The following is a 21755-nucleotide window of genomic DNA, read 5'->3' as shown; positions in this document are numbered from 1 at the left end:
CTGCAGAAAAAAGAGGGGTTTTAAAGGTAGAGAGAGAGTGATAGAGAGCAAGAGAGGAAAGAAGGAAACTATTGGCAGAGAATCCTTGTTTTAGGTGAGGTCACCCTTGTGAGGAGAACGGAAGGCTTCTGTCAGTGAATGTCCTGCTGCTGACTGGGAAATTCCGTGTGGACTTGTTCCGCTCCTGGGGGGCAGTTAGGTGTGAAGTCTTGGTTGGCTGACATGAGGCCCCTATCCTTAGGGCCTTCTGTGGTTTTCTTTTTCACACCAGGCACACTTTGCATTTGTTTCCCCCCCTTATTTAACTAGAGTGTTTCTAGGAAATGCTAGTGAATTTTTAAAAACCAAAAGAAATGCAATTGAAATCAAATAAATAAATATCAAAAGAAAAAAAATAAATGTTATTGATATATTCCAGGAAATTTCTAGTCTGTGAAATCACAGTGTAACTGGGGAGAGGAAGATACATAAAAAGCAATATAAGGTTTTAGAATTTAATGCAGTAATGAATTCGATTCTGATTTTACTGGTACATACCAATAGAAACTGGGGGGTTAGCTGTACATTTGTCCTTACAAGTATTTAGGTGGCAGAGAGTTAATGTCATGAGTAATTATTATTATTATTATTATTTTTTTAAAGATTATTTATTTATTTGACAGACAGAGATCACAAGTAGACAGAGAGGCAGGCAGAGAGAGAGGAAGGGAAGCAGGCTCTCTGGTGAGCAGAGAGCCCGACATGGGGCTCGATCCCAGGACCCTGGGATTAGGACCTGAGCTGAAGGCAGAGGCTTTAAACCACTGAGCCACCCAGGCGCCCCATGAGTAATTATTATGTTACATATTATATATTGTATAAAAATACCTCTGAGTTATTTGGACAAGTTTTCTTTGAAATTTAAGATCATCTGCTCATATAGGAGTTAGAAGAGAGTTGGAAGTCAGAGGTGATGGTACTTAACTGTGAAGTCAGAAGCCAGCTCTTTAGGACCCAGAATGTGAAACAGGCAAATCCCCATGCGGATACAGGATTTGTGACTGGAAGAGACCCCAGCTTTCTTATCTTGCTTTGTTGTGCAGGGTAGAAGTTTGGGAAGCACTTCTGCAAGTTGCTTTAATGAGGACCTTCATGGAGTCTGTCTCTACTCCGTCCGTGGCTCCCGTGGTGGTCTCAGCAGCAGCTCTGTGTCCTCTTCATGTCGGCCCTACCCCTTCTGGCCTCTTTGGCTTCCTGCCTCTTCCAGTGAAGATCAGTGGGGTGATATGGTGGGGAGGGACAGGATGGGGGAGGGGATGAAGATGAAAGGGGATCGAGCAATTCTTTCCTTCTGTTGAGTTCAGGATTTGGGCCACGGAAGTGCCTGGAGCAAGCGGAAGAGGGAGGATGGTCTGCCCCTCTTGGTTTTCACCCTGTAAGCTGCCGTAGCCTTTGTTTCTGCTTTTCACTTTCTGGGAGGTTGTGTAGAAAGTGGGGAGTGCCGCTTTGCAGTCCTACAGTCTTGTTTGAATACCGTCTGGGCTCTAAGCTCGCTGTGGATGTAGGTCAGATGACTTCATTTCTGTAGTTTACATTTCTTTAGGTGTAATATGGAGGTGATAATTACTTTCTAAACCCAAATCTGGACATGTCACCCACCAGCTTATATACTTCACTATTTCCCTGGTGGTTTTAGGGTAGAGACAGAGGCTTTACTGTGTTCTGTGAGGATCTGCACGGTTCGGCTTTCTCCACTTTGGCACTTGTTCCTTCGGCTTGAACCCCTCTGGTCTTGAACTTGCCAGGTTTCCTCTGCCCCCCCACCCCAGAAAGCCTTTTCTGTCTGGGAGTTTTCTTTTGTCTCCTCTTGGTTTTGTTGAGGCCAAAATCTTAGTTCAAACCTCTTCACTGGTGACTGCTGCGCCTCCGTCACCCACACCCTGCCACCTCCAGGCTCCCATAGCTTTCCTTTTGTGATCTATCATCCTTGCAATCTGAGCGAGCTCGCCTTCCACACAGAGTTCTTCGGTTCATTCCCAGTACCTAGAGCAGAGCTTGGCAGGGGTAGAAATACACACACACAAAATACTTTCATCTCAGGGCTGCAGATGTGTTTGTGGCATACCAAGTTATACCAAAACATTTACAATAATTAAAATAAGAAATACAGTGTTACAAGTGGTGGTTTCATAATGCAGGTTTAATAGTCATCCTTTAAGGGTAGGGTGACTTAAGTTATGGGGAATGCAGGTTTCAAGTGACCTGGAAACCAAATAATTTAATGTTTCCCTCTAAAGAGACTTATTTGTAGATAATAGAACGCCCACATACAAATACAGGGAGGAGAGGTAGGATAGGACCTTAAGAGACACATTTTCCATCTTTTATATGAACATCTTTTCTGTTTGTTTGTTTTAAAGTAGCAAGTGTTAATTTTCTTTTAAAACTACTTATGAGCTTTTGTGGGAAGGCCTGGGAAAAGAAGCAGCATTTATAACATTATTTCAATGGGAGACTGTATTCCAAGTTCCAATTAAGTGACCTGCAAATAAGTTTGTAGAAGCTCGCACATTCACAATGAGTTGCTCTACTTTTGGCCTCTACTTGTTGGCATCTAATTTTAAAGAAAAAAGTATTCAGACTTATATGGGTCTTTGATTTTTTAAACATACTTTTAGGTTTTGAAATGTTTGAAATTCTTCATTAATGGAAATTCATGATTTCATACTTCTAATAAATAGAATTAGAAAGTGCATTAGAAGGGCTGCATAAAAATATCCTAATTTCCAGTATATGAAAGTATGTGTTGCTCCATTACCTGCAACTATGCATTCATTCAAAAATAAAAACAAAGCAGGAAAAACTTAGTGGGTTTATAATAAATCCTACATGTTTCTTAAGTGGCTAGAATTGTTTGTTAATCCTAGTTGGATTTACTCATTTGTTGGCTTTATGTGCTTTCTTTTGAGTGGTAATATTACAAGGTAAATCAGCACTGAAAAAATGCAAGAGAACTAGAAACTGAATTCAGGAATGTATTAATTTTTTATAAGATGATTTTTTATAATAATGGAAAAATATGATTTTCTTTGGGGGTTTTTAAAAGGCATTTGTTGCATTTAATTCCATATTTCATCATTTTGTCATGAGAAAGTTGCTGGTCTTCTAAACATAATCAGAGTATTCACTTCTTTTCTGGGATATGTAATTGTAAAAGTCTGATATCCTGGTGTGTATGTTAAGCACTTGGTAGATTTAGAAACTTCTCCTATTGGAGAATGATTTTTTACTTCAGTTTTGTTCTTTCATCAGTTTTTCAAGTTCTTTCCGTGGTTATAGACAAGCAAGAAAAATGAAAGTATTCAGCATTGAAGAAAAGTTACATAGCAAACTGAAGTGATAATTCTAGTAAATCTTAATGAGGCAGCAAATTTAGGAACAACATAAGTTAACAGCTTTGAAAAATTCTGAAAATAATGTCAAAAGATGGGGTCACAGATGTTCTCCTGCTCTATGCTGGAATGCAACTTCTCTTCCTTGTGCAGAAGCACTGTAACTTTAAGGCTTTTTCTCTGCACTTATATATGCCTTGAGTCAATTAGAAAGCTTGAAAAGATAGAAAAATGAATTTTCTTACTGAATTGTTTTTAGCCATATGGAATATGGCTTAGTGGTGAGATTTAACAGGTGGTTGGTTGTTCTTGTTCTCTAAACATAATACTCAATGAAATATTTAAGATTTTAATAATGCTCATATTTTTAAAAAATTTCTTTGAGTATCATATTTAAATATGATTCTGTAGTATTAGCTATTTTTTAGAATGTGCCTGTGCAGTACTGTCAATGGCTGGGGATTAGGGTGAGAAGCTTTGATGGCTTTATAGAATTTTAAACAGTGGCTGTAAAAATTAGTTTCCTTTGGCTTTTAATGACATTGGTACTTATGGAAGAAGATGCTGAAGGTTTTTTTCCTTTTTCTTTTATGTTTTAAGAATATTATTAGGAAAAAGCGTTTAAAAACCTCTTAACATGATTTCAAGGAATATATAAATTAATCTGGAGCATCATTGGGAGGATCAAAGCATAGCTGGAAATATGTCATTGACTCAGGGCACCTGGCTGGCTTAGTCGGAGGAGCATCTGACTCTTGGTCTCAGAGTTGTGAGTTCAAGTCCCATGCTCAGTGTAGAGGTTACTTAAATAAATAAAACTTTTAAAAAAGGAAATATATCACTTGATTAGGTTACATTTAGAATTTTGATAGGTTGAAGTTAATCCTGCATCATAAGTACTGTGTGACATTAGAGAATTAATGTTCAAAGTATTTTATTATTTTTAATTTTAAGTTTACAAGCTATTAGATAATTAAAAAATGTGAATGGTCTGAGACTATTTTAGCATGCTGGACATTGCACTAAAATGCTGAATACGTGAATGAATGCAATTTTTTGATCATAATCTTGAATTTACATATAATTAGTATTTGAGCCCAGAATGGAGTGTTTTATGAAAATGTGGATACTCTACTCACTAGGTACAAGTAGCAAATCCCTGCCTGGGGGGCTCAGTCGGTTGAGCATCTGCCTGACTTTTATTTTCAGCTCAGGTCATAATCTCGGGGTCCTGGGATCGAGCCCTGTGATGGAATCCCTTGCTCAGTGGGGAGGCGGCTTCTCTCTCTCCCTCTTCCTTTGCCCCTCTTCCTACTGGCACACATGCATGCTCTCTCTCTCAAATAAATAAGCCTTTAGAAGAACCAACCAACCAAACAAACAAACAAACAAAAAACAAATAGCAAGTCCCCAGTTATGACATAAATATCTCCAAACATTGCCTAATGGTATCAGGGAGGCCAAGATGCATAGGGTAAAGAACCGCTGATTTTAATATTGGCAGTATTCCATACCTTTTATTAGGCAAATGATGTAGAGCTTACAAAGTATTTTTATGTAGCTTATCTACTTTGATCTATAACACAACACTCTAAGTTTGGCAATGCAGATTCTGTTACTCCTGTTTTACAACTGAAAAAACCAAGAGTCCAGGAGAGGAGGTGACTTGGGTGGATTCACACCTGTGGTGGACTTGGGGTTAAAATCCAGAATTTCTGAGCCAAGTCCAGCACCCTTAATTTGCATCAGTCTGTTTATAAAACAGAGTTCTCATCCTGTGCTACTTATCATTTTCAGTTAAACCAGAATTACCATTTGTACCAGCTAAGATTTGGGGATTTAATTATATTGTTTAGAGGTATGACTTTTTTTTTTTTTGGACTGAAGTATAGTTGACACACAGTGTTACGTTAGTTTCAGTTGTACAACATAGTGATTTCACCAATCTGTGTACATTAGTGCTATGCTCACCACGAGTGTAGCTGCCGTCTGCCACCACATAATGCTGTGGTGATACCACTGACCATATTCACTACGCCGCACCTTCCATCTCCATGACTTACTCATTCCATAACCAGGAGCCTGTATCTCACCTCTCCCCTTCACCCATTTTGAGCATCCCACCACCACCCACCCCTCTGTAACCACACGTTTGTTTTCTGTGTCTGTGGGTCTCTTTCTGGATTTTTGTTTATATGTTCTGTTTTTTAGATTCCACATATAAGTGAAATCCTACAGTATTTGTCTTTCTCAGTCTGACTCCTTTCACTTAGCATACTCCTGTAGGTCTATCAATGTATTTTTTTGCAAATGACAAGATCTCTCCCCAGGATCATGACCTGAGCCGAAGGCAGTCATCCAACCAACTGAGCCACCCAGGCGTCCCTTGTTTTGTTTTCTTAATTAAAAGCTATTTTTTTGAGAAAAAAACTTTATAAGTAATGGAGTAGATAATTAAATTGGCACCCTAGATTATTAAAAAAAAACGAAGATATTCTGTATATTTAATGATTTGGAAACTGTCTAATAAATTTTAGGTGAAAAACACGTTTTAGAATAATGTGAATTGACATTTACTGATGTGTTCTCATGCCAGTTCTCTATTTTATTTTACTTTAATTCCAGCATAATTAATATACAGTGTTCTATTAGTTTCAGGTGTACTTTTAAATATTGTTTTTATTATTGTTACTAGTCACCATGGTGAGAGGGTGGTTTCAGAATAATGAACACTGACCTTGAGGTGTTTATAATTTAGTTTTATTGATAGAGAATATAGAAAAGTGACTCTGTATGATCTTTGCACACTATTAGGTCAGGAGCGCTTTATGAAGCTATCAGTATTCTTTTGCTAGGTTTCATGGAAGTGACCTCTTGCCTTGGGAACTAGTATGTTAGGTGTTACTGCATAACTTCCTCCCAGAAAAAAACAATTTCCTGTGTCAGTGTCTTCCAGATGGCAAGGAGGGAAGAAATGCTGAGATTATTTTCAGTGACGCGGATTTATTGGAAATATATATGGGAAGTCAGATCCTGGGACGGCATCTCATGATTTGTCCAGTCACATTCTGCAGATAATGGGGACATTGTTCAGGATAAAACAGCTACTCTAGTATCAGAACAGTCTGCTGTGCTCATGATTCCGTTGTTTCTTATCTCTGCTGTTTTTTAATGGACTCTGCTTCATTTGCCAGCCCCGTCTCCTTCCCCTTTTCTCTCTGACGAATTCTGCTGCTTCAGAGCTTCTATGTGCTCTCTGTTCTCTGAGTGTTGCTCAGTTTGCTGTTTCACATTCAAACCAACTTCAGTACACTCACATGGAGAAGTTGACTGGGATTGTACCTAGCTGGAAGTGGAGGAGGGAAGAGCATCATTCCCCTGCTTGTTTCAGAGCAGAGACTGAGAGGGGACAGTCTGATGAGAGACGAGGCTCTCACCTCCACGCACACTGTAATCGTTTTTCTGACCTAAGCGTTTGGATTTCTTTGCAACTCTCCCTCCGTGGTTACGCCCCTCCTCACACATCTGGAAGAATGACAATAGTCACTCCTGTTGAGATTATTGCTGTCCTAAAAAATTTTAAAGGCCATGAAGAATGGGTTCTCAGACACATTCATTTGGGGACAAATAAGTAATATTTCCAACAGGAATGGAATGTTGTCTGCTGGTTTGACCTTTCTGTGGCAAGAATGAAACTTTTTTTTATTTACAGAAAGATCATAATTATTGTGAGTCATGCTGCATAGTCCAAGGACAAGTTTCTGAAAAGATGCCTGGTCACTGAGAGGTTGTCAACCAGTGGATCCAACCAGTGACCCAATTTGTAAAATAAGGGTCTTGGGCTTGATTTTTTTTTTTTTAAAGATATATTTATTTATTTTAGAGAGGGAGAGAGGGAGAGCACAGAAGAAGAGAGAGAGAGAATCTTAAGCAGACTACATGTTGAGCACAGGACTCAGTATGGGGCTTAATCTTGGGACCCTGAGAGCATGACCTGAGCTGAAATCAAGAGTTTGATGCTTAACTGACTGTGCCACCAGGCACCCCAGGCTTGATGTTTTTAAGATGGACAAGGATTGTATAAGTTTTAAAAACTCATACATCATATTAAGCTTCCCAAGTCATTTTATCCAGGATATTTGAGAACAAGTAGGTAATTAAGCATTGCTTGGTTGAAGAATCTTGACATAGTTCTAATTTTGATTGTTGCTTATTTTTCTTCTTGATTTTCAAATTGCCATAAGGAAATTATGCTTGTCTAATCTCTTTTTTATGTGTATATGTGCGTATGTGTGATTAGATTATAAGAGGAATTAAGATTCTGCAAAACGCGATAATACAACAAGATAAGCAACTAGCCAAAGCAATGACCAGTGACGGCTCCTTTCATATTACCCTGCTCGTGATGCAATTATTGAATGAAGATGAAGTAAACATGTGAGTAATATGTCTTCCTTGAATGTCATCTTTCAGATTATTACTTCAGTATGAATAGGCATAGCAGAACCCAGAGGCATTGAGATTCTAAGGAATCATTCTTTGTTATAATTTATTCCAATTGATAGTCAATGTACAAAAAAAATAGTCAATGTACAGAATTAACAATTCAAGTATTCCTCCTAATCTAGACTTTTTTTTTTAAAGTTTTTATTTATTTATTTGACAGAGAGAGATCACAAGTAGGCAGATAGGCAGACAGAGAGAGAGAGAGGGAAGCAGGCTCCTTGCTGAGCAGAGAGCCCGATGGGGGACTCGATCCCGGGACACGAGATCATGACCTGAGCTGAAGGCAGCGGCTTAACCCACTGAGCCACTCAGGCACCCCCTAATCTAGACTTTTAAACTCTGTTATTGTTATCTAATAGTAGCCCTTAGTTAAGCAGTTGCTTTGCCCATGTTAATCATGTAAGCATCTAGAGACTGGCCGTTTAGGTTAGGATTCTTGGTAAAGATTATGGAACCATGGCACAACTATCTCTGAATAGAGACCTGATTTGAGGCCAGTTGTCCACTTTTTAATTAATGGGGAAAATAATAGTACCAGTACATGTAATAGCTCCTTGTATAGAGCCTGGCACACAGCAGGCAGCCGGTGTTATTAGTTATTAGAACAGCCATTCCTTAGGTCAGTAGACAATTACAATTTTACCTTACTCAATCTTAGAGTGCCTGTATAATACCCAATCCTAATTCTAGAGGTGTGCCATAAAGTTTGGGCAGCTGCTTTCCAGCCTGGAGTGGAGAAACCTTGGTCTTCCCCCCAATTCTCTGGGATACTCTGTCTGTACCTTGTTATCATCTGTATAGATCTCTGAATTAAGCTGGAGCTTTGTCTCTTTGGAAAACCAGGATCAGAATGTATTATTGCAGATTACTTCAATTTTCTACCCTGACATATAGTTTCACAAGGGAATGAAGAACAAGACTTGCATCAGGAAGAGGGTGAGGAAAAGGGAGAAAACAATGAAGTAGTAACTCAAAATCTGGAGCCAAATTATGATTCTTGTAGTTATGTCTTTTAAACAGTAGACCCTCATGTCTCTAGAAATTGGTCTTCTGATGTCTTCCAACCTGATCTACCCAAGAGCAGGTCTTGGGCCCCCTGCAATTGCAGAAAGGCCTAGAAGATTTTTTACTTGACTCACTTTCACTCTTCACTTTGCAAATGAGAAGACAAAATAAGTACTCTGGTGCTCTTAAAGAAAAAGAAACCAAGGAAGATAAAACGGTGAGAAGATGAAAGCCTGAGAGAAGAGTAGTGCCCTGTGTGTGTTAGAACGGTGAATTAGTGTTCTCCAGAGACACAGAACCAATAGGATGTATATCTGCATAGATATCTAGATGTATTGTATCTTGACATGTCTGTATCTACACTTACATACAGAATTTATTTTAAGGAATTTGCTCATGTGACTGTGGAGGCTGACAAGTCCAAAATCCAGGGAAGTGTTGATGTAGTCTCAAGTCCAAAGGCAGTTTAGAGGCAGAATTCCTTCTTTCTTGGGGAACCTCAGTCTTTCCTCTTCATGAGCTGGTATAAGGGGTGGCAAGTAGGAGATATCGAACTAGCAACAAATTCAAAAGAACTTCACTGTGGTCAGTGAAAGCACAGACAACTTTGAGGTGGCTGCTCTGAGTCTTATTTCCTGGGTGGGAAGGACTCCACTGGGTGGAGTCAGTGAGGCATGGAGCAAGGCACAACGTCCTGGCTCCTCTGTCGGGGTTGAGTGTTCTTTCCAACCCCGGCTCCCACCAGTGCCGAAGCAGAGAATTAGGAATGATAGAGACACTCACATTGGTTTCGGGTTCTCAGGGTATGGCCGGGGAACACTCAAGCTCTTTGGAGAAGTTCCTGTTCAACTAATGCTGGAAGAATGTGGTGTCACAAAGGTGGTAGATTAGAGTTGAGGAAGACCTCTAATGGGTGGACCTGGGGTCGTTCCTACAACTCCCCATTGTTTGTCAAGACATAAAGATGGATGCAGAAGTTTCTTGTGCCTTGGTGGGTGGACTTGGAAGTCCAGCTCAGAAAGAATTTGTGAATCAGAAGGAGCTGGAGCTGGGTAAGGGATGAGGACACCACTGAACATCCGTGTTTCTTTTTTTTTTTTTTAAGATTTTATTCATTTATTTGACAGAGAGAAATCACAAGTAGTCGAAGAGGCAGGCAGAGAGAGAGAGAGGGAAGCAGGCCCCCCGCTGAGCAGAGAGCCCGATGCGGGACTCGATCCCGGGACCCTGAGACCATGACCTGAGCCGAAGGCAGCGGCTTAACCCACTGAGCCACCCAGGCGCCCCAACATCCATGTTTCTTGATCAGAGACTCTGGCAGGGATCTTGTGCTTTAGCAGTACCTGGTACAATGGCCAGAAGGAACAAGCATGCTGTCATGGACCCTGAAACAGGGCACCCAGGGATATGACCGGACCAGTCCCTCTGAAATGGGAATCTCTGAGGACTCAAACAGCAAGCAGTCCAGAGATCTTCCTGAGTTCTCTTAGAAGGGTATCCTGGATTCCTTGGGAAGAAGGAGGAGAGAGTGAAGGGATAAACTCCTGAAAGGAGGTTTGAATTAACTGAATAATTGCACCCCAAAGAGACTTTTTTAAACTAGAAAATACTGAATCACCACTGATCAGTAAGTGTAAGTTTATCTCTGTTTCAGAAGGGGGTTTTGGCCATGGCTTATGGCATGTCTACATCAGCCTCTGCTCCTCAGCTTCCATCCCCCATACAAATACTATTTTCTTCGATTCTCTTAATGGTATTGGGAGGCAGCACAGAAATGCCATCTCTCTTATACATATGAAGAAGCAAGAGCCTGAGGAATTAAGCAAATCCTGGTCAGTTTAGTAGCCAGAACTAGTCAGTTCTCTTATTACTCCATGGGGTGTGCGTGTGAAGGCGGGGAGATGCAAAGGGAAGGGGTAGGGTAGAGACAGGAGGGAGAGGATGAGCATAGGGGCACGAGAGAAGTGGGAAAGATCAGTCTGTGCAGGTATGGATGGCTTCCTGTACCTCAGTGGCCTCCACTGATGAACTCGTGGTGTGCAGTGGGGATGAGGTGAGGGGGCAGGTGTGCCTCCACTGTATCGTGCTGCCTACATTTCTCATTGGAGGCTGGACTGCCTGCTCCAGGAGGCTTTTAGAGATATTGGGGGGGGGGAGGTATTTTGGTTGTCACGATTATTGAGGAGTGCTGTGGGCCCTGGATGGGCAGGAGTGACAGTCGCTAAGCCATCTGCAGCGCATGGGACCATTCTGAACAAGGCAGCAGCGTCTTGCCCTAAGTCATGGCATTACACATCGAAGAATCCCTGTGCAGAGAGCATGGTGACACTCTGCGTCATTCAGCCCCATGTTTTACCAGGAATTTTTTTTTTTTTTTTAAGATTTAAAAATATATATATTTTTTAAATTTATGAGGGCTTTTTGCAAAGACTTTTAGTTCTGTGAAAAAAAAAAAAAAAAAAAAAAGAAATGTGTAGCCAGTTAGCTTTGTGTTTGAAGTGGCATCCCTCTGCAACTTTATGATACTGGGAATATTCTCTCTACTAGAAGATGGTGACCAGGTATTTGCAGTTTAGGAATTCTTCTTGACAAAGTTATAATGAAAAATCTAAGAAATAAATGAGGTTTGCTATCCAGACAAGATAATGTTTTGCCCCTCAACCAGTGTTATCAGTCACATGCAAGATACTGAACAGAGTGCTTTGGGGAGAATGAAGATCAACCAGGAATGGCTCTTATGCTCATGGATTATATGATTAAGTTGACTAGATACCATATGAACTCAAATTACTATAATAGAAAAATCTAAAAACTAGTATATTTCATAAGATAAAAAGTATTAATGAAATTTCAAAGGAGTGAAGATTTGCTACTAGTTTGGGAAGCCAGGGAAGTGTCTGTGGCAGTGTTTTTATTATTTATTTATTTATATTGTTGAAAATTTTATTTATTATTTGACACAGAGAGACATAGCGAGAAGGGAGCACAAGCAGGGGGAGTGGGAGAGAGAGAAGCAGGCTCCTCACCGAGCTGAGAGCCCTATGCAGGGCTTGGTTCCGGGACTCTTGGGATCATGACCTGAGCCGAAGGCAGACACTTAATGACTGAGCCACCCAGGCACCCCTTTATTTTTTTATTTTTATTTTTATTTTTTTTAAAGATTCATGTATTTATTTGAGAGAGAAAGCGTGAGCACGCACGTGGCAGGGGCAGAGGGAGAGGGAGAATCCTCCAGCAGACTTCCTGCTGAGTGGGAAGCCTAACACGGGGCTGGATCCCAGGACCCTGAGATCATGACCTGAGCTAAATCAAGAGTCAGCCACTCATTAAGTGGACCGAGCCACCCGGGCCCCCTAACAGTGTTAACTTTTAAATGAGGAACAGAATCAAGATGTGACTTCACTTTTGGTAGCTATATAGTGAGAGAGAAACTGGTTGAGTTTACTGGTAAAACATTATTTATACGAATCTTTTAATTTTACCTTTCATCCTCCACTGTATAATATGCTGACATCTATGTTATCAGTTCCTTGTTCTGTGTTCCTACTTTTTAAAATCTAGTATCATTATTTAGTTGTTTAATGATACACTGATCAGTGGGTTGGATATGGAGTATGCAGAAGCATTTTTTAAAAATCATGAATTTCTTCAAGGTGCCTGGCCGGCCTTGTCAGTAGAGCATGCGACTCTTGATCTCAGGGTTGTGAGTTTAAGCCTCACGGCGGGTGCAGAGATTACTTAAAAAAATTTTTTTTTTTAAATCATGAATTTCTTTAGATATCACCTCTAGTCCTTTGCTCACAGTGTAGAAGAAAGGCACAGAAATTTGTAGGGCCAAACCCAGCTCCTGAGTTGAGAAGGTGGCTATCCTGCCTTAATTTCAAATACATCTTTAGGTCTGAACTCTGGTTTCAGAGTGCTATTTCATGTATGCATATGATTTTTATTCATTTTACTATAAAGAAGGCTTTCCATAAATCATTCTTGGAAAGATACTCTATTTAAAAGAACTTGAAAATTAGTGATACTTAACAATAGACACTATGAGTTTTTCTTACTCGGAGATCAGTGATACCTCACTGGGAGTTATTTATTGGTTTATGCTCCTAGAGATCTGAAAAAAACAAACTGGACTGAGTTTAGATCATCTATATTTCTTTCTTTCCTTTTTTTGTTAAAGAGTTTATTTATTTATTTGACAGGCAAAGATCACAAGTAGGCAGAGAGAGAGGAAAGGAAGCAGGCTCCCTGCTGAGCAGAGAGCCCGATGCAGGGCTCGATCCCAGGACCCTGGGATCATGACCCAAGCCGGAGGCAGAGGCTTTAACCCACTGAGCCACCCAGGCACCCCAAGATCATCTATATTTCTTTAATGAAAAAATGGCATCTAGAATTCACAGTCTATGAAAAGCCCTAACCTTTAGCATGGCCTGCTTTAGTACATAGTTACATTTAAAATGAGTATCTTGAATTCCCCAGTTTATGAAAGGTGAACCAGAAGTGGCCATTTGACTTTCACAAGCTCTAACTCCCAGCATACAGTGAAGGACAGTCTTGCAGTAGAAATATGTACACTGTGTCTCTTTGGATGAACATACAGTCAGGAAAGAGTGCATTCAATATGTGGGTTTGGAGGTGCAATGAGAAATGTTGACCTTTCCAAAGGTATTTTGAAGTATTGTATACTTTTTATGGCAAAGATGAGAATTGGAACTCAGTATGAAGTTATGGATGATATCAGTTACACACTTTATATGAAAACTAATTTAGAAAAATGAAAAGGCTAGAAAAATACCTAAATTTCTTTTCACACATGTGACATATAGTTACTGGTGAACAGATCACACTGATCAAGACTGTTTAAATTACTGATACTGCAGCAGGAGGGTGTTTTAAAAGCCCTCTCTACATTATGTAAGAATGTACCTATTTCTTTTTGGAGTAATTGCTGCCCTCTAGTGAGATTTTAATTTTTTTCTCATAACAACATTCCTACACCAGAATTCTCTTAAAGGTAGAAATAACTTATCCTAATGTTCAAAATATTCCAAACCTGATAATGTTTAATTCACTTGTTATTATGAAGGAAAAAAGGCGTAGTCCTATAATAAAATAAAATAATAATAAATAAATAAATAATAAAATAAAAATAAGTAAACAAAGAAAAATGAAAGGTTCATCCTAAAATCACATAGGTTAAACAGAAATAAACTTACATAGTTGTAGTTGGCAAATATAAGCTTGTATTTTGTTTAATCCAGTTACAGTATTACCTCATTATGGAGGCTATTATAGTTTAAGAGATAATGAATATTAAGTTTTAGTAGAGTCATTTGCAGATAGTAAATACTGTATTAGTACTTTTAATAAGGGCCCAGAACTTTCCACATAATCTAATATAAGATCCTGTGGTATTAGACTTTTTGGAATATATTATCAGTAATATTTTTTGAGTTGTCCATGTAGTGTTTCCTTGAGTGAAAGCTTCTTGGTGACTTATAAAATAGTATTTTCTTTCATGTCTTTAATATAATACAAATTATAATTAAGTGAAGATTTAATACACTTCTTCTGTAACTTTTGTTTAAAAATCAGGGAGAGAGACAAACCATGTGAGACTTTGGACTCCAGAAACCAAACTGAGGGTTACAGAAGGGAGGGGGTCAGGGGATGGGGTAAGTGGGTGATGGATATTAAGGAGGGCAGGTGTAATGATGAACACGAGGTGTTATATGCAACTAATGAATCATTTAGCACTACAGCAAAAACTAATGATGTATGTTGGCTAACAGAACATTGTAAGAAAAATAAAAGTTAAAAAAATAACTATTTTCATCATATGGATTAGGTTTTGAAGTTATTTTTGTGCTTCAACTAGAACAAATATTAAAATTTATCTAAAACTAAAAAAAATTATCTAAAACTGATTGTTTTGTTTTATATATTTTATTACTTAATATGTTACTGAAAATTGTATTTTCTCTTACCAGTGGTATTGGTGCTCTTTTGGAATTAAAACCATTCATAGAAGAAATCCTCCAAGGAAAACAATTGATTTTGCCCTTTCAAGGGATTGACAGTTTTAGAAATCAGGTTGGATTTGTCAAGCTGGCAGAAGGAGATCATGTAAACTCACTTTTGGAGATAGCAGGTAAGATAAATAGCAACACTTCTGTGTGAAATCTAATCTGTTGGGAAAATCTCCTCCTCATCCCCAATTCTTGTAATAGAGATTTGAAATCTTTTAACTTTGGGGAGCCATTCTAATCTTACTTTATAAAGGAGCTGCTTCAGCATTTGCATGTATAGGTAAGAAGCCAAATAACGTACCTAAAAGTTATTTTATTTTATTTTTTTTGAGTATGGTTGACATCAATGTTACATTAGTTTCAGGTGCACAACATGGTGATTTGACAAGTTTATACATTATGCTATGTTCACCACGAGTGTAGCTACCATCTTACCCAATATGTAACTATTACCATATCACTGTATTCCTTATGTGGTAACTTTTATTCCCATGACTTTTTTTTTTCTTTTTAAGATTTATTTATCCACTTTAGAGAGAGACAGAAAGAGAGCGAGCATGGAGTTGGGAGGGAGGGGCAGAGGGAAAAAATTTCAAGCAGACTCTCTGCTGAGCAGGGAATTTGATGTGGGGCTTGATCTCATGACCCATGAGACCATGACCTGAGCTGAAACCAAGAGCAGGTCACTTAACTGACTAGCCACCCATACACCACTCCCATGACTTATTCCATAACTGGAAGCCTGTATCTCCCACTACCTTTCACCCATTTACCCAACCCCCTACCCTTCTCCCTTACTGCAGCCATCATTTTGGTCTTTGTATTCATAGGTCTGATTCTTTTTTGTTTGTTTATTCATTTGTTTTTTAGATTCTACTAATGAGTAGAATCATATGATATTTATCTCTGCCTGACTTATTTCACTTAGCATAATACCATGTAAGTCCATCCATGTTGTTTCAAATGGCATGATCTCATCCTTTTTTATGGTTGTGGAATACTCTGTTTTATATACACCACATCTTCTTTATCCATTTGTCTATTGATGGGCTCTTGGGTTGCTTCCATATTTGGGCTACTGTAAATAATGCTGTAATAAACATAGCAGTACATAGGTCTTTTTTGACATGATTGGTTTTGTTTTTGGGTAGGTACTCAAGAATTGAATTATCGGGGTGCCTGGGTGGCTCAGTGGGTTAAGCCGCTGCCTTCGGCTCGGGTCATGATCTCAGGGTCCTGGGATTGAGTCCTGCATCGGGCTCTCTGCTCAGCGGGGAGCCTGCTTCCTCCTCTCTCTCTCTCTGCCTGCCTCTATGCCTACTTGTGATCTCTCTCTGTCAAATAAATAAATAAAATCTTAAAAAAAAAAGAAATTGAATTATTGGATCATATGATGTTTCTGTTTTTACATTTTGGAGGAACCTCCATACTGTTTTCCACTGTGACTGTGTACTATCTTGATTCTTTGACCTGAGGATATGTTGATTCTGGGCTGTCTGGAACGCGATGGGCTAGACATAAGAATCTGTTCGGACTGTCCTAATCATGAATCTGAAGGATTTTAGTGCTTTTCATGACATTTGACATATACTTAGCGCTTAATAAGTATTGGCAGTATGGATAAGAATCACCAATTGCCTATTCAGAGGCTTGTGGGCGTTTTCAGCCCCATTCCAGAGAGTCCATAGGTGAGACAGCAGCATTTTCCTCTGTGCTTTTTTTTTGCCCCTTTCTGTTTAGGTACTACTCTCCTTGCAGAAGGTCCATTGATGATGTTAGAAAGTCTCACTGGTCACTTTGTGCAGCATAATTGAAAGTGTTTAGTGAAGTGGAAGAAGAAAATTACAGAATCTGGATGAATGACTTTTGAGTTGATCCAGAGATTGTAGCTTGGATGTTAATCCACATGTTGTCAAGAATTTTTGTTTTCATATTGTGGTGGATAGTTTCATGTCCTTTCATTTCAGGTTTAGTGATTTTTGGTTCATAATATACTCATCATTGGTCCATACTTGTTTTACTTGATCTATCGATCCTTCTGTCTATCTAAATCTATCAACCATCCATCATCCATCTCTATTTTAAAATGGTATCATAATCATCTGGGAATCTGCTACCAAACAAAAAACACAAACAAAATCCATGAAACAAAAGCTAGGACACTGGTAATAATCTTTTTTTTTTTTTTTTGCACTATCATATTGTATTGTCATTACTTGCCTGTGTCCCTCACTCCTCACTGTAAACTTCTTTTTTTTTTAATTTTTTATTTTTTATAAACATATTTTTATCCCCAGGTGTACAGGTCTGTGAATCACCAGGTTTACACACTTCACAGCACTCACCAAAGCACATACCCTCCCCAATGTCCATAATCCCACCCCCTTCTCCCAACCTCCCTCCTCCCAGCAACCCTCAGTTTGTTCTCTGAGATCAAGGGTCACTTATGGTTTGTCTCCCTCCCAATCCCATCCTGTTTCATTTATTCTTCTCCTACCCACTTAAGCCCCCATGTTGCATCACCACTTCCTCATATCAGGGAGATCATATGATAGTTGTCTTTCTCCGCTTGACTTACTTCGCTAAGCATGATACGCTCTTGTTCCATCCATGTTGTCGCAAATGGCAAGATTTCATTTCTTTTGATGGCTGCATAGTATTCCATTGTGTATATATACCACATCTTCTTGATCCATTCATCTGTTGATGGACATCTAGGTTCTTTCCATAGTTTGGCTATTGTGGACATTGCTGCTATAAACATTCGGGTGCACGTGCCCCTTCGGATCACTACGTTTGTATCTTTAGGGTAAATACCCAGTAGTGCAATTGCTGGGTCATAGGGCAGTTCTATTTTCAACATTTTGAGGAACCTCCATGCTGTTTTCCAGAGTGGTTGCACCAGCTTGCATTCCCACCAACAGTGTAGGAGGGTTCTTCTTTCTCCACATCCTCGTCAGCATCTGTCATTTCCTGACTTGTTAATTTTAGCCATTCTGACTGGTGTGAGGTAATATCTCATTGTGGTTTTGATTTGTATTTCCCTGATGCCAAGTGATATGGAGCACTTTTTCATGTATCTGTTGGCTATCTGGATGTCTTCTTTGCAGAAATGTCTGTTCATGTCCTCTGCCCATTTCTTGATTGGATTATTTGTTCTTTGGGTGTTGGGTTTGCTAAGTTCTTTATAAATTTCGGACACTAGTCCTTTATCTGATATGTCGTTTGCAAATATCTTCTCCCATTCTGTCAGTTGTCTTTTGATTTTGTTCACTGTTTCCTTTGCTGTGCAAAAGCTTTTGATCTTGATGAAATCCCAAGAGTTCATTTTTGCCCTTGCTTCCCTTGCCTTTGGTGATGTTCCTAGGAAGATGTTGCTGCGGCTGAGGTCGAAGAGGTTGCTGCCTGTGTTCTCCTCAAGGATTTTGATGGATTCCTTTCTCACATTGAGGTCCTTCATCCATTTTGAGTCTATTTTTGTGTGTGGTGTAAGGAAATGGTCCAATTTCATTTTTCTGCATGTGGCTGTCCAGTTTTCCCAACACCATTTATTGAAGAGGCTGTCTTTTTTCCATTGGACATTCTTTCCTGCTTTGTGGAAGATTAGTTGACCATAGAGTTGAGGGTCTATTTCTGGGCTCTCTATTCTGTTCCATTGATCTATGTGTCTGTTTTTGTGCCAGTACCATGCTGTCTTGATGATGACAGCTTTGTAATAGAGCTTGAAGTCCGGAATTGTGATGCCACCAACTTTGGCTTTCTTTTTCAATATCCCTTTGGCTATTCGAGGTCTTTTCTGGTTCCATATAAATTTTATAATTATTTGTTCCATTTCTTTGAAAAAGATGGATGGTACTTTGATAGGAATTGCATTAAATGCGTAGATTGCTTTAGGTAGCATAGACATTTTCACCATATTTATTCTTCCAATCCAGGAGCATGGAACATTTTTCCATTTCTTTGTGTCTTCTTCAATTTCTTTCATGAGTACTTTATAGTTTTCCGACTACTGGTAATAATCTTAACTGTATTATCCTTTTCATTAATCCATCCCATGGCCATCTTTCATTTATGCTAACCATCATCCTGAAGTCAGTGTTTATTATTTCCTTATATTCTTCCAAAGAATATGTCTTTTTAACCATAGCATGTATATGAGTTTTTGAGACATAAACTTTTTTTTTTAATATTTTATTTATTTATTTGACAGTGAGAGACACAGTGAGATTGGGAACACAAGGGGAAGTGGGAGAGGGAAAAGCAGGCTTCCTGCCAAGTAGGGAGCTTAATGCGGGGCTCCATTCCAGGACACAGGGACCATGACCTGAACCAAAGGCAGATGATTAACAACTGAGCCTCCCAGGCGCCCCTAAACTTTTTTTTTAAAACTTAGTATTAGATTGTCTTTATCTAGTTTTATAGTTACTCATTCAGAGGTTCATCTTTTGGGGTGCCTAACTGGCACAGTCCAAAGAGCATGTGACTCGATCTTGGGATCATAAGTTTGAGCCCCATACTGGGCACAGAGCTTACTTAAATAAATAAATAAATAATTTAAAAAACCCAGAAAAACAAAAAACAAAAGTGCTTCTTTTTGGGGTGAAGGGAGACATTGAGGATCAAGTTTCATTTCATTGTTGGTTAAGTTTTCTTTCATGGAGCAAAGAACGTATCAGCAAACTTGCAAACAATATTTATGAGTTGAGAAGTACTTAAAATTATTAGTTGGTCAAGAAAAAGGTGACTCTAATAGTTTTGATAACAAAGCATTTGAGAACCAGTGGCTGTAGTTAACAAACTTAATCTGTTCTGCCTAACTGCTCTGGATAAAATGCTAGATTTAGGTTTTTTCTTTAGGAATATAAATATCCCTGAGGTCAAGAAACATTTCTATTTAGTCATTCATTCATTGTTCTTTTAAATAATTCAATGGGTGCTTACAACATTGAGAATTCCATTCATTCTTAGCAAATATTCTCACAAAGGCAGTTTCCAGTATTGATGAAAGATCCATTGTGTGCTGAGGAATGTGAAATCTTGCCAGCTTTAGTGTGACTATGAGCCCAAGGGTGTTGGTTTGTCATTTTAGGAAAGGCCACTGCCCCTGTAATTCTTTTCTTGATGCAAGAGACTGTTGCTTAAAAATATATATACTTTTCCAAAATTTAAACAAACATTACAAAAATGGAAAATAGAGGAAGAATAGCATTCTGTCCTCATATAATCACTGTTTGTTATGCTTGCTTTTAATCTTTTATGTGTCATTTGAACTGTTACTTTTGATTACAGTTTTCATGAACTTTTATAAGAAAAATGTGTATATGGAAAATTTGCATTGTTGTTTAGTCAGTAAATGGACTGAGACTCCATATATATATAGTGTTCAGATAGAATGTTCAATACACAGAATTTTTGTCAAAATTTCACTTCATTAAATTTATTTTGACAAGAATGCCTTAGTATTGCTTTAGGTCAATAGTATTAGTAAATAATGTAATTTGTCTTTGTGTCACATTTTATAAACTACTTATTCAAATAATATATTCCTACTTTTAGAATTGACCAGAATATTACATTTCTTAAAATTGTAATAAACTGTGTGTGTGTATATGCCAATACAAGGATATTATCTTATTTGTTCAAAATAGTGAAGGCAGAGCTAGATTGGCTTAATGGAGAGGAGAATTTTTAAAGAAAATAAACATAATTATTAAAGTATTGATAAAGAAGTTTAAGTACATATTATGAAGTAAAACTAACTTGAAAAGTTGTCAAAAATTATAATTCATGAATAGTCTGATTTATTTAATTTTCCTAGAGTTTTAACATTTATAAGTTAAAAGAAACAAATTCTTGAAATATTATATAGTTGTTTTGAAAAAAGAACCAAATTTTAGGCCCTAATATTTGAGTTCATTGCTGAAAAATTTCCTGATAAAGAATAATTTAGAATTTTTAATATGTAAAATTGAAGAAAATTCTTCTTCATTCATATTCAGACCAATACAGTCTGAATATATGTGCTTTTACCATCAGTAATTGAATTATGCATCCAGATGTGCTGCTGCTAACTGTTACTTCTGGTAGATGCATAATGGGCTGAAGAGAGCAAGCCCATCTTTGTACACCGTGTCCATGTAGGTTTATGGGATAGTTGCTTGAGGAAGTTAGTAAGGTACGTGGCATCAGAACTCTTGTGTCAGCTTCCTATCTTGACCTTGAGAGATCCTGTTTTTGCAGAATAAAACAGCACCTACTTTCTCCTTTCTTAGCAGTACATGGTAGCTCATAGAGCTAAGAAGATACTGAAAATGATGCATTTATATGGCATTTCTCCACATCTTACAATGATGAAATTTTACTGTGAAGCTTTTTGTGTAGAAATGAATATGTGATTTCATTCATTTATTTAATTTAAGCAAAATGTAGTTTCGTAATTTTGTTAAGATGTGTATTAGAGAGGCACCCGGGTGGCTCAGTGGGTTAAAGCCTCTGCCTTTGGCTCAGGTCATGATCTCAGGGTCCTGGGATTGAGCCCTGCATCAGGCTCTCTGCTCATCGGAGATCCTACTTTCCCCCCTTTCTCTTTACCTGCCTCTTTGCCTGCTTGTGATCTGTCTGCCAAATAAATAAATGGAATATAATCTCATATAAGGAAAAGTGAAAGGTTTTTAGGATGTTCATTTGAACATTACACTTTCTCTTATGTTGACTGTCATTTCCCCCAAAAGATAGGGAGCATGTGCCCTGTGTTTTCTGCTCCTTGTGGGGAATCTGTTTGGTTGCTAATATCTTTGGACCTTTCTAGGCTGCTCTGTGACAGAAGAAATATAATACCTTCTAT

At 38.5% G+C, this 21755-nt stretch overlaps 1 protein-coding gene across 4 annotated transcripts in view; it reads left to right on the top strand.

Annotated features, from left to right (window-relative positions):
• AKAP7 (A-kinase anchoring protein 7) overlaps positions 1-21755 on the top strand; it is a 155017-nt gene that overhangs the window by 24074 nt on the left and 109188 nt on the right. For all 4 annotated transcript variants that reach the window (XR_009354636.1, XM_059177537.1, XM_059177538.1 and 1 more), the window contains exons 4-5: positions 7672-7808; positions 14873-15033. Coding sequence is in view for 3 of the 4 variants with exons in the window: in XM_059177537.1 (XP_059033520.1) it covers positions 7672-7808; positions 14873-15033 (298 nt within the window). In the remaining variant the exon portion in view is untranslated. The remainder of the gene's footprint in view (positions 1-7671; positions 7809-14872; positions 15034-21755) is intronic.

This window comes from Mustela lutreola, chromosome 6, assembly GCF_030435805.1.
Source record: "Mustela lutreola isolate mMusLut2 chromosome 6, mMusLut2.pri, whole genome shotgun sequence".
In the NCBI taxonomy this organism is placed as follows: Eukaryota; Metazoa; Chordata; class Mammalia; order Carnivora; family Mustelidae; genus Mustela; species Mustela lutreola.
Note: the sequence above shows the minus strand (reverse complement) of the source record. Positions and strands in the feature narration are given on the sequence as shown.